Raw genomic sequence first — 13,443 nt, 5'->3', positions numbered from 1 at the left:
GGAGGAGGAGGAGGAGGAGGAGGAGGAGGGGAGGGCAGGCTCCCTGTGGGGGCTACTGCTTGGTTCACCAGCCAGCAAAGGTCACCACGTGAGAGGGCGCTGTTCAAGGCACTTGAATATTGCTTATCAAGATGAAAGATGAACCCTTAGACTCAAACTGAGGGCCTTCTCCCCCCATGAGGAGGGGGTGTGTCTTCCCCCTCCTCAGGACAGGATTTTGTGTTATTTTGTGGCAGCTCTTAGAAGTATTATAGACAGTGCTAGCTTAAACCAAAAGATCACAGTTGTGATCTCAGTTAAAAAAAAAAAATAGAAAACCAAACCAAACCAAACCAAAACAAAAACAACCCCACAGGACTGGAAGCAAAACCTGACCAAGTAGATTGTATTGAGCATTCAGATCTAAGTCTGGCAGAGAAGACAGAACCGGAAATCAACAGTGACCTAGCTCAAAACTTAAGAAACAAACCCCCCAAACGACTAAATTGCTTGCTGATTAATTAACTAATCAATCAACATGGCTGATTCAGACTGTCACCATTTGGCCATTGAGGATGGGCAGATCTAGACTTTTCGATTTCAATAGGATTTAACACCTTGGTTAAATAACAGTCAAAGCCTTTAAAACACACTAGCCTCACAGGTCCTGCTAACTCCCTGCTTCCTGTTGTCATGACAACGAGGTTTTTAGCTTCATCACACATGGTGACAAAGTCCCCTGGAGGTTTCTGTGGCAAGGATACCACAGTACCATCAGCGGCTCTGCCCCCTCACTGTCCTTAGGGTCCCTGGTGTGAACCTGCTTTTCTTAGCTAAGCCCCTGCCATGGAGCCAGATGTTAACTACCCACTTCCCCTTGGGCTCCTCCGTCCTCCGCTGTTGAATTCTCTTCTCAGTGAACCAGATTTCAAGTGCAGAAATGACACATCCATCCAAGGACAAACAAAGGGCCTGCCTCCCAGCCTCCTAGAGCCTTTGAAGACTTCTCATTCATGAAAAGTTATTGTCTTTTTAGTGTAGTGACTCTTTAAAAGTTGTGACAACTCCAACTTGAGTCTGCAGTTGCAGGTGAAAGGACTGTAAATGAAATACGTAATTTCTAAAACATCATGCAAGAAATGTGATTTCACATCTTACAGTCAAAGTCCTACAAGGTAAGTAATAACAAGCACACCGAGGTGTAACAGCGGGAGCATAGCTTGAAAATTAGAACTCCCTCCCACCCCCCAAAAATCAAAAAAAAAAAAAAAAAAAAAGTAATATTAATTAAACTTAAGAAATAATGAATGCACCATTAAAATGTCATCCAAAGATGTTGACCTAAGACAAAAAGTTTCAATGATACACAATATGGTCAAAAAGTTTTCAATCAGTAATATACAGTATGACAACTACAATTTGTAAATTATAACCCAATACTGCCGGCAGTCTATCCCTCTAAAGAATACTTGCCCCCTTCCATCCCTTCCTAACAATCAGATAATAAAATACAGCACCTATAAATAAGCAAAAAAAAAAAAAAAAAAAAAAAAAAATATATATATATATATATATATACCGAAATCATCTATTGTTAGTTTAAAGAAATGGCCGTAAAGGAGTCTAAATTAGCAAACTTGTAGAAGCCATAACTGATAAACCAGCTTATTGAAAAAGGTGGCAGTAATGCACTGTATGTGTGCACAGGTACTTAGGAAAATACACAGACGTATAAAATTGCACACACGCACGCCTGCACGCACACTCTCACCCACCTCTATTACTCATGCACACACACATAGACAACGGGAGGAATCAGAGACAAGTTAGACTCTTGATTTGTACTTAGACTGCCCTAAACTGTGCATAAAAGAACTTTCCAAGAGGAGAAATGAAGAGAATGAAGGGCCCAAATGGTCTGGTTCGGAAGGGAGGAGCGTCAACATTTTGGTGTGAGCGGAGCCCAGACTGCCACGTTCTCTCTTCTGCAGGGGAAAGAAGCTTCCCACGAGTTCGACGGGGTCATCAGTGCTGTGGTGGGAAGAGGAGGGGACAGAGAGAGTGCGTGCATGTATGCCAGCCCTGCCCAGGCCCAGGGAGCATCTTCCCCTGGGGAGTGGGGGTGGGGAGGCTCAGTCCATCGGGCGCCCGGGAGAGTGGTGTGAGGTGAGGTGCTTTCTGTGTGCCAAGGAAAGGTGTGCCTGGCCCCAGGACTGCCTGCTGCGACCTTGCCGGCCTACACTTTCCCTTCTTCTCAATGCTCGTACAGTGCGCAGATGCGCTGACACAGACGTAGACACCATAAATTAAAACAAAAACTGAACAGGTACATGCTACAGTTCTAACTTGTCTCCGAAACCTCCAAGACATGAGGTCTGGTCAGCGTGCTCTACGGTTAGAGGTTAAAAAGCAGATTATAAAATGCCTAGATTCGGATCTTTTCTTTCTTTTTTTTTTTTTTTTTTTTTTGTCCTGATTTGGCCTAGAATGGAGTGTATTAAACAGACTCTGGTCAGCAAAAGCCCAGAGTCAGTTAAAGCTATGGATCGATGTGTACTACGTCAGGATTCTATTCACGTACAGGAAAAACACTACCTCAGCTACCACAAAATCAGATATCTTCCTGATGTGACTTTTTCTTTTTTTGTTAAAAAATATGTGGAGTTAAATGTGTTTTATTTTTTAATTCAAAGTTTCAAACGAGAAGATTCTTTTCTTGAAAATATTTAGGAATCCAAACTAGTGTGTTTAGAGTCGGTTTGACTGTGCAATCTCTTAGTGGCAACTGAACACCTACAAAAAACTTTCTTTTTTAATTATTTTTTCTGAAAAATCCCCTCCCCCCCTTTTTTTCCTGGTTTAAGAAGATAATAGTGTATTATTATCGCTCTGAAGCCATTAGATGGCAGATAAAAAGCCCCCTTTTAATATGTGGGTTTGATTTTTTTTTTTTAAGCCCACACCAAAGAGGAGGGCGCAAGGCAAAGCTGTAAAGAGTTATTCCAGAACTGTGGAAATCACTTTAGGGCAATAAAAAAAACACTTGAGGGTACAAAAAAAGCTCGACTACGCATTTCCGTTTTCTTCCTTGAAAACACGACATAGATTGGGCTTAATGCTCCTTTGTTTTCTATATGCACCTTGGCCTATGGCGATTTTGCCCTGTGGCCCGCAGGGCGGTTAAGTGCGCGCAAACCCGTCCAGGCCGAGCCGCCCTCCGCCCAGCCCGGTGTGGGGGAGGCCGAGGCCGTGGCCAAGGCCGTGACCTTGGCCGTGACCTTGGCCTCAGAACTCCCATTCGATGGGCTCCTCCCGGCTGGCGGCCTTCTCCAGGCGGTGGATGATGCTGTTCAAGTTGGCGGCCTTCTTCTTGCGCACCGGGTTGTCCCGCGAGTCCCGGGCGCCGGCCGCCTCGGGCAGGCCGAAGAGGCTCTGCAGCGAGCTGGGCCTGCGCGTGGCGGCCATGGCGGCCGTGGCGGCGGGCGCGCTGGTGCTTGGCAAGGCGGCCCGGGGCTCGGCGCCGGGGCCCGCGGGCGCGGTGGCGGCTGAGGTAGCGGCGTCCTCCCCGGCGGCGGCGGCCGAGGGCGCGGGCGCGGCGGGGCTTGGCACGGGCGCCGGGCGGTCGGCGGGGCCCTCGGGCGGCGGCGGCCGTGACCGGCCCGCGTCCTCGGTGTCGGCGTCGCCGTCGTCCGGGCCCGGGGTCCCCGAGGGCGGCGGCGCCCTGTCGGCCTCCTGGCGCTCCCGCTCGGCGGGCCCTCCCTGAGACTTGGCGGCGGCCGCGGGGCCGCCCGGCTCCTCGTCCGCCGCCTCCACGCCGTCGCAGCTGTCGCCCTCCGAGCTGGGCGCGGCGCGGCCGCTGCGGGCCGATGGCGAGTCGCTGGCGCTGGCCTGGCCCTGGCTGCCGGCCTGAATCTCCTCGATGAACAGTTCTCTGCGGATCCGAGACCTGCGGGGACAAGAGGCAGCGACCTGAGACCCGCCGGCCTGCCCGGGTCCACCCCACTCGGCCTCCACCTGTCATCTAGCGCCGCGCTTGGCATCTGGTGACACAGATGGCCGTTTTAACAAATGACACTGCATGGTCACTAGTGCCTCGTGTCAGGCCTTCTGTCTAAAGTGCAAATCTCGCTGGGCGTTGGTGGCTCAGGCCTGTAATCCTAGCTACTAGGGAGGCTGAGATGGGGAGGATCGAAGTTCCAGGTCAGCCCCGGGCAAATCGTTCTCCAGACCCCATGTCCAAAGTAACCAGAGCAAAAAGTGGACTAGAGGCATGGCTCAAGTCTTAGAGTACCTGCTTTGCAAGCAGCTCAAGGAGGTCAAACCCTGGTCCCAGGAAAATCAAAACCAACCCAAAACAAAACAACAAACCCCAAAAGGAAAACAAGTGCAAATCTTTCACCTCCACCTCTGGGCCACCAGTGCTCAAGGGGCTTCTAGCAGTTCCACAAAATTGTGGGATTTGAACTCAGGGCCTCAAGGGCAGGAAAGACACCAAATACAACAAGCAAGGTTTTTTTTTGAGACAGGATCTCAATATGTAGCCTAGGGTGGCCTCCTCTCTCAGCCTCCTGATTGCTGGTATTACAGGCATGTACCACCACTCCTGGCTTTTAAGTTTTAGCCCAGCCTCTAGTGCAAGATGTGCTCTAGTACTTTGCTGACACCCTGCTAACTAGAGCAGTCTGGGAGAGCACTCTCCCTTTTAGAAAGGAGTTGACCATCAAGGGCCCTGTTCTCCCAAGTTTTGGAGGCCACAGCAGCACCATGAAAAGGGCTCCTGCTAAGTCCCTCCCACATCAGGCCAGGGTCCCACAGAAGCTAGGCCAGCAAAGCCCTGGGGGAGGCAGGCCTCAGAAGACTTTCTGGAGTCCTTGTGACTTTTGAGCACCTGCTGTTGTAAATCGGGTCCTGAGCTGGCTGCCTGAATGAGGAGCCAGAGGCTGGTTGTGGCTTGGTCCAGGACGTCAGAACCCTGGGGCACTTGTTAACCTGTTCCATAGTTACTTGCTTCCTGCATGGTGAGCTCAGAACCTTGTCCTGAAGATTTCTGAGCTCTGGTGCAGAAAGGTGGGGTTCTGAGAAGCCCCCTGCAAACCTGGGAAAGGGAGATTCGGTGACCCCCTGGCACTGGGCTGGGAGGGAGGCCCTATTGATTGGCAGCGAGGATGCAGCCTGGGGGAGGGAGGACCTAATCCTAACCCACACAGTCAGGAGAACTAGGGCAAATGTTTGGTGCTAGCCAGGTAACAAACAGGCTAGGCATTAAGGTGCCAGGTAAACCCAGATGAGATATCTGGCTTTGTGACTCATTAGCTGTCCAACTTGGACAAGCTGATGTGACATTTTGAGCTTAGTTTTCTTATCCTTGAGGGATGTGGGGAAGATTAAAGAAATATTAAATGTATGACACTGAGCACAAAGTAGACAAGAATAAGTCACTGTTCTTGCAGTGCCTCCTCCCCCTTTTTTTGGTGTACTGGGAATTAAACTCAGGGCCTCCTGCTTGTCTAACAAGTACTCTACCACTTAAACCTCACTTTTTAGTTTGTTTTCAGTTAGGGTCTCGCCCTTTTCCTTGGCTGGCCTTGGATGGTGTGGTCCTCTCCTCTGTGCCTCCCTAGGAGATGGGAGCACTGGCATATATCCCCACATCCAGCTTGTTTGCTGAGATGAGGTCTTGCTAACTTTTTGTCTGGAATGGCCTTGAACTGAGATCCCTCTATCTTTGCACCCAGATTACAAGCACGTCTACCATGCCTGGCTTTGTAGTGCCTTCTCCCTCCTCCCCAACACAGAACCTACAGTGCCTTTTATAACAAGAAAATGCCTGCTCTGAGCACTAAGCTGGCGGTGAGAGGACTGGGGGTGGAGGGATACACCAGGCTGGGGACACGAGGCCTGGGCTTCCACGCTTGTCACCTTGGTTGATGCTTGGGGCCCTTCTCTGTAAGACTGGGTGAGTGGTACTGCACTTGACTGCAGGCTGGAGGACTTAATGACATCTCATTATGGAGCTAGAAAACTTGTTGCCGAGTAGCTGGCATGCAAGATGTGCTTAACAGATGGGCGCCTAAGCCTCCAAGCCTGGGCTTGTCTCTGGCGTCATGACGAGTATCATCTCCAGCAGGGGCTGTGGTTTTAATCAACAGGATCTCTCTAGGCAGCATAGGCCGGTCTGAAATGCACAATTCTGCTGCCTCAGCCTCCTGAATGCCGGGATTACAGGTATGCACCACCATACCCCACCTTTAAAAACTTTAATTTAACTAACTTATTTCTTTGGGTGCTGGGGTCTACCACTGAGCTACACTCCCAGCCCATGTTCTGGTTTGCAGATGGGCTCACAGGCTCCACAGCTTTCTATGGCTCAGTGGAGTTGCCCCTCGGTGGACCCGTTTTTCCAGGAGGAGGCCAAGGTCCTGAGATACTTCTGATTCCCTCAGGATAGAGGACAAGAACAAGGACGTAAAGCTTTATTTTTCTGTTGAGTGCAAATGGATCCCAAGCCTCACTCCTTGAGGGCTTGGAGGGCAGTGCAGAGAAAATAAAATCCACTTTTCCTTAACCTCTGTGAAAAGAAGGTAAAAGCTACTTTCTCCTTTAAGAAACAGCTTGTTTGGTGGCTGGGTGCCGGTCCTTGTAGAAGTCTGGGTGAGCTATGCCACACAGGAAGGTCGGCACTGAGAGAATTTAGTGGAAGTCATAACGTCAGCGAGAGAGAGCTTTGCTTTACCTGCTGGGTGATGTTGACAAGTGACTTCAACTCTGAACTGTAGGCCAGTTCTTTTCTGGGGGGAGGGAGGACACTGGAATGGAACCCAGGGCCTTGTTCGTGCCAGGCAAGTGCCCTGTCCCTAAGCTATACTTGAGCCTATGTCACTTGTGAGTGACTGGGTGCTTGTTTCTTGGTCACTCTGAGGAAGAATCAAATTTGCCTCTAAATTAGTCTTTCTTTCATGTCACCCCTTCGGGACAGCCTCTGTTCCCAAACTCATCTGTGCTACCCTTCCTTCTCTGACATGCCCAGTGGCTTCATTGTAGGTCATGTTTAAAAGTGGGTCTCCCTTCCCCAGGTGTTTTTTTTTGGTACTGGGGTTTAAACTCAGGGCCTACACCTTGAGCCATTCCATCAGCCCTTTTTTTGTGAAGAGTTTCTTTGAGATAGGGTCTTGCAAACTATTTGCTCAGGCTGCCCCCTGAGTAGCTGGGATTACAGTGTGAGCCACCGGCGCCTGGCCTCCCTCCCCTTCTTGCCTGGGGTGGAGAGCTGAATTTGCTTGTACTAAATGCACCAAACAGGCATCCCCACAGTGACTGGTGGGCCACCGTATCAAGGGCATTACTTGGCTGTCAGAAGCCAGAAGACAAGGGACAGCCTCCTTCTGTGGACAGGGAACTCTATAAGCCTAATTGCCAGCCTCCCTCTGCCTGTTCCCACCTTACTGGAGGGAGCCACCATGGCTGTGGGTGCATCCCACCTGTCCTGGAGGGAGTCAGGAGGCCTGGCTGGGGTCAGTGCTGCCTCAGTGGAGCTCAGGCAGTAGGTTTTCAGCTCACACACTGAGCTGCCATTTCCTAACTCAGCCTTTATTGGCAATAGGGTGTGGCTTGGTTGTCAACATCTTTTCTCTCTCTCTTTTTTCTTTTTGTGGTACTGGGATTTGAACTCGGCCTACACCTTGAGCCACTCCACCAGCCCTTTTTTGTGATGGGTTTTTTCGAGATAGGGTCTTGGGAACTATTTGCCTGGACTGGCTTTGAATGGTGATCCTCCTGATCTCTGCCTCCTGAGTAGCTGGGGGATTATAGGTGTGAGCCACGGTGCCGGGCAGTCTTAATGCTTCATCCAGAACCTGGGCAGTTTATCCCATGTGTGTGCACGATTGCTGTGGTGTAGCCAGGAGCACTGACTCCAGCTTTATTGAGCCCGAGAGAAAATGATGCTCGGATGAGAACAAGCAACGGAAATGGTCCCTTCACGGCATTAATTTGGGGATTTCCATCGGTGCTCCTGGGATTCCTGGTTGCAACAGGGAGTCTGGTTACAGCTGAGTTACCAAGTCAAGAGTCCTTCACTGGATGTCCATGATCGCTTCCAAACCTTTCATCCCAGTCTACAGTGGAGAGCACTACACCCTTTGCAGGCTCTCTACAGTTTATATTTCTTTCACCATGAAGATAACACTGTCCCTCCCTGGTGCAGCTGTGGGGAAGAGCTGGAATGTTGATTCAAACACTTAACCTAGATCTACCAGATGTGCAATAAATCTTCACTAACACATGAACTTTCCCACAAGAAAGGCTCTGAACTATGGAATTACAAAACTAATCAAATTAATTTAGAAAATACTACTTCATAAAAGACTCTGGGAAAGTGTCACAGATCATTCACGGGACCACACGTGCCTATTTCCCCCTTTATCACATGAGATAGCCGAGAGTGACTTTTCTCTTCTGGTCATGGCTAATTTCCTGACAATGACTGGAAGGGATGTAGCTTTCTGTCCCTGGAGTTAAAAACCCGAATTACAATTAGGGGATGGGTGTGGTGGCACTGGCGAGAGGATTATAGTTTGAGGACAGCCAGGGCAAAAAAGTTAGCAAGACACTATCTCAAAAAACTGGTGGTGAAACAAGCCACCCAGGAGGCAGAGGTAGGAGGATCAGGGGCTGAGGCCAGCCAGGGCAAAAGCATGAGGCCCTATTTAGAAAAAAAACTAAAGCAAAAAGGGTTGGGGGCATGGTTCAACTGGTAGAGAGCCTACCTAGCAAGTGTGAGGCCCTGAGTTCAAACCCCAGTGCCACCTAAACCAAAACCAACCAAAGAAACAAATAAACTCCAACTAACTGACCACAGCACGAGTCCTCAGTTATGCAAGGGTGGGGACCAAGTCCAGAGCGTTGCTGCATGGTGGGAATGGCTGCTCTCCTGCAGGTGGCTCTGGGGGCTCCCTGACAGCAGAGGCTGGGGTGCAGGGCCTACCTGTAGTTGTGGAACCAGTTGATGACGGTGCTGGTCTTCAAGTTGAGCTGGGTGGCAAGTTCCTCGATGGTTTTGGGGGATGGGTATGGCTTCTGCTGATAGGCTCGCTTCAGAGCTTCCTTCTCCTCAGGGGCCAGCACCACACGGGGTTTCTTCAGCTGGTGTTGCGGCTGGGGACTGGCGCCCTGGCTGTAGTCCACGCCCACGGAGGGGGGCTCGCAGGGCTGGCTGTCGCTGACTGAGCTGTGCCGTCGTTTCATGTAGGCTGTGGGGGAAGAGATGGTAGGTGAAGTTGAGGCCTGCTGTGAAAGTAGCCGAGAGCCTGGGCTCAAAACCCTGCGCTAGGATCACACAGTCCCCAGCACACATACACTGATGTCCTGTGGGGTCCCCAGCTGTCTCTGTACAACTGGACAGTTTAGTGGGGGCTGCAGGGAAGAATCAAGATGAATGACCATAGTGGAGTGTGACACAGTAACGGTACTGAGGGAGCTCGCTGGATGTGGCCTGGGACGGGGCCTAAGGAGGCTTCCCAGGAAACACAGGCAAGGAGGCAGACAATGAAGAGGGCAGGAGACTGTTTAGAAAGGAGAAATACAGCACTAAAGAGGCAGAGGCAGGAGGATCGTGAGTCCCAGGCCAGCCTGGGCTACATAGGGAGACCCTGTCTCAAAAACCAAAAATCTCCCCACAAAAACAAAACAAAGCGGAAAGTGAAAACAGTGTATAAACAGCACACACAGAGGTGGCGCTGGAAGGGGTGTCCTATGTGAAGTTGGAGGATGGGCAGAGCCACAAATTTGATATCAGCTGTGACAGCAATAAGCAGTAATGAAAAGATTTTAACCAAAGACCTCTGAATATTGATTTGAGCCACGGTGACAGGAATTGGGGAACCATGAGAATAGAAACTGTAGTGGAAGCCAATGTCACCAATGAGAAGGACAGGGGTCAAAATGTGGCCCTGGCAGACACCATCCACAAAGGATGCTTCCAGGAAGAAGCCACGAATGGCACAGAGGGACGGGGGAGAGCCAGGGACGCCAGGGACAGAGGCTTCACAAAAGGGATGAGGCAACCTCAGGGGTAGGGACGGTCAACAGTGTCAACTGCCAGGAATGTTCTAGGATGTCCTTTGGATTTGGTGACTGGGGGACAACCAGGGGTGTGGAGGCTGTGGTGGGCAGCTGAATGGTGAATGGGAGGGAGGAAGACTGGGGATGGCCTGAGTTACTCTGTCATGAAGCCAGGCTGGTGTCGCTTCTCCAGGGGAGACCAGAGCTGGGGGGTGGTGGTGTTTAAAGATAAGAGTGAGCTGGGTGCCGGTGGCTCACGCCTGTAATCCTAGCTAATCAAGGAGGCAGTGATCAGGAGGGTCATGGTTCCAAGCCAGTCTGGTCAAATAGTTCTCAAGACCCTATTATCTCAAAAATACCCATCACAAAAAAGGGCTGGGTGGAGTGGCTTAAGGTGTACGCCCTGAGTTCAAACCCCAGTATGGCAAAAATAAATAAATAAATAAAGATAAGAGTGAGCAGACGACATCTCTGAGCTGCAGGGAAAGAGGTCGGGGGAGAGAGCTGGTGATACCTGTGAGCACCCTGGCTGCAGGGAGGAACTGCAGATGGGTCCTGAGCCAGGGAGGGAGGAAGGGTGGAGACACAGAGGGGTTGCAGGGATTGTGGGAAGCAGGAAGGCCGGGGCAAGGGGATCTGAGGAGGGAGAGGGAAGAGGTAAGGGAAAGGGAGTGGGACCGAGAGGCCTGGCCAGGCTGGGGAGCAGTACTGGGGACCCCATGGAAGGTGGCAGCAACAAGAGGAGGAGACCCAGGCTCAGGCAGGTGTGGGAGGCTCTCCAGAATTACCCAGAAGCCCAGGGGGATGTCTGGGATGCTCCATGCGGGAGTGGGAGGAGCATGATAGCCAGAGAGGATGAGAGGTGGCTATGGGGGAAGGAAATTCAGGATGCAGGGGTAGACTGGAAGGCGGGGGGCAGGGGAGGGGCTGTGAGAGTCAGGGCCACTGAGAGCCCAGGTAAGGTGGAGTGAAGAGGGAAAAGCTGGTCAGATGGTAAGGGGGGCCAGGCACCCCCTGGAGGTTGGAGAAGTTTGGAGTGGCAAGAAAGCTGGATGGCTGAGTGCTAAGGAGGTCAAGATGCTCGATGCTAGAGGTGGGGCTGGTGGTAGCAGTAACATCCCCAAGGCTGGGGCAGGGGACCTCAAGTCACCGGCTTGAGAAAAGGCAGAGAGTGAGCAGAGGGCTGGATGATGAGGATGGGACAGGGCCGGAAAGTCAAGCTGCTTGAGCCAGCTTTGAGGCAGAGGGCAGTGTGGGCGGGGTGCCCAGGGGAAGAAGAGGTCAGAGTAGGCCTAGGGCTTGGGGGAGATGGGGCTTGCCTGGAGGGGCAGAGCAGCTGGGGAAGGGGAGGAGGACCTAGGTTTCCCCTCTGGAGCCAGCCAGGGTGGAGACTGGTGCCCACCCACTGCCTATGGACCTGTCCAGGTGGATGGATGGCAAAAATAAAAAGAGCGAAGAGGGGATGCTGGAACTGAGGTTCTGGATGGCTGTGTCACTCGGTCACAGCCAACTGTGCTTTGACTTAGAAACCACTCTGAGGGGGGGGCTCGGAAGCACAGCTTGCCTAGCATGCCCCAGCGCGTGCACACACCTGTGATCCCAGCACTTGAAGGCAGAGGCAGGAGGATCACAAGTTCAAGGCCAGTGTGGGCTGCACAGCAATGCCTTGTCTCCAAAAACAAAGCCCAGAGAACAAAACTCACTCTGACTGCTCCCGTAAAGGAACTGTCCACGCTCATCTTTCTAGCGGACTAAGTTTGGAACATGGTGCGGAATTCTTTACTGGGGCCTTGTGCGTACCACGCAAGCGCCTTACTCCTTCCCCAGTTCTTGTGAGTGACTGGCGCTAAGTGACACAGCATCAAGGTTAGCAGCACTAGCAGGTGCTAGGTCCTTTACTCCAGGTCTCACTGCCACCGGGACCTCTGTCACTGTTCACTGATGAGGAAACTGAAGGCTTCACTTGGCCTGATCTGAGGCCGCCCCGGCATATGGTGGCCTCCTGTGCAGCAGCGCTGTGTGAAGGGGCCTGGAGCCACAGCAAGCTAGCCAGCTGTACTTAGTGCGGACACTCGGGTCTGAAGCAAATGTCAAGGGAGAAGGCGGTCGATTGCTCGGGTCACCGCTGGGACAGCTGAGCGTGCGTGTGCATGTCTGCGAGCGCAGGTGTACGTGGGTACCACCCATACACGCATGGGCACAGCACGCTATAGATTACCTGCTGCGGCATTCTCAGTCTATGCCAGGCTGGGGACATATCCATTTATGTATTTACTTTTGGCAGTACTGTGGTTTGAAGTCAGGGTTTCGCGCTTGCTAGGCAGGCGCTCTGATGCTTCAGCCATGCTTCCAGGGTCCTTTTGGCTCTGGTTATCTTGGAGATAGGGTCTTGCTTTTTGCCCGGGCTGGCCTGGACTATGATCGTCCTACTCTATGCTTCTGGCTGGGATGACAGGTGTGCCACCACGCCCAGCTTTTTTCCACTGAGATGAGAGGTCTTGCAAACTTTTTGCATGGGCTGGTCTGAACCACAATCCTCCTGATCTCACCCTCCCACATAGTTTGGGAAGACAGGTGTACACGACCATGTCCAGCTATTTGGTTGAGATGGGATCTCTAATTTTTTGCCCTGGCTGACCTTGAACCTCGATCCTCCTGATCTCAGCCTCCCAAGGAGCTGCGATTACAGGCGTGAGCTACCAGTGCCCAGCTTCCATGATTTATTTTGAAAGAGTACAAATGAGCAACTCTGATTGGTTGAGCACTTGTTAGATGATATAGATGGGTCACCTGCCTGGTCACCTGCTGCAGCTGGTGACAGCGGCACTGGAGCCACTCTGGGAACCTGGGCTGTCAGGAAGCCCAGGAGTGTTGGGACAGTAACTCTTTTTCAACACAAGATGGTGCTCACAGCCTGTGCGGAAGGAAGCAGAGGCCCGGGAAGCCCAGCAGATCTCTGTGGGGGGACTACTCCTTTGCGCCAGGCACAACAGGGAATGGAGATACCAGGGTCCTTCTCTCTCCTGATGTCTGAAAGGTCGGGGGCTGCTTAGGAAGTGACTGGGGGCTCCACAGTGCTGAGAGCAGCCGCCCCAAGAGCACTGTGGTCAGTGCTGCTTTCAGATAGGGTATGACTTGAATATTGTACTGAAAACTGCTGACACTCAGCAACTGATGTAGTAGTATTTTTTTGCAGTATTAGGATTTGAACTTGGGACTTTGAGTTTGCACTTGGTAAGGGAGGTGCTCTGCCACTTGGGCCATATCTCTGGCCCATTTTACTGTGGTTATTTATTTATTTATTTTTGAATAGGGTCTTACTTTAGTCCCTGGGCTGCCAAGGATCTCTATCCCATTTATGCTTCCTGCTGTGGCTGGGATTACAGGGGCACACCACCACGCCCG

The 13,443-nt window shown here is 51.6% G+C and overlaps 1 protein-coding gene across 18 annotated transcripts in view; it reads right to left on the bottom strand.

Moving 5' to 3' along the window:
- The window catches only part of Cux1 (cut like homeobox 1), a 349,043-nt gene that overhangs the window by 23,002 nt on the left and 312,598 nt on the right, over nucleotides 1–13,443 (bottom strand). For 14 of the 18 annotated variants that reach the window (XM_074075668.1, XM_074075669.1, XM_074075671.1 and 11 more), the window contains 2 exons: nucleotides 8,963–9,227; nucleotides 2,394–3,925 (listed from right to left, as the gene is read on the bottom strand). The exons of the other annotated variants lie outside the window; for them this stretch is intronic. In XM_074075668.1, coding sequence (XP_073931769.1) covers nucleotides 3,265–3,925; nucleotides 8,963–9,227 — 926 coding nt within the window. In that variant the 3' untranslated portion in view covers nucleotides 2,394–3,264. Of the gene's footprint in view, nucleotides 1–2,393; nucleotides 3,926–8,962; nucleotides 9,228–13,443 lie in introns of those variants that run through there. 18 annotated transcript variants of the gene reach the window in all.

The sequence above is a fragment of the Castor canadensis genome, chromosome 6 (assembly GCF_047511655.1).
Source record: "Castor canadensis chromosome 6, mCasCan1.hap1v2, whole genome shotgun sequence".
Lineage (NCBI taxonomy): Eukaryota > Metazoa > Chordata > Mammalia > Rodentia > Castoridae > Castor > Castor canadensis.
This window is presented reverse-complemented; position numbering and strand designations above follow the sequence as displayed.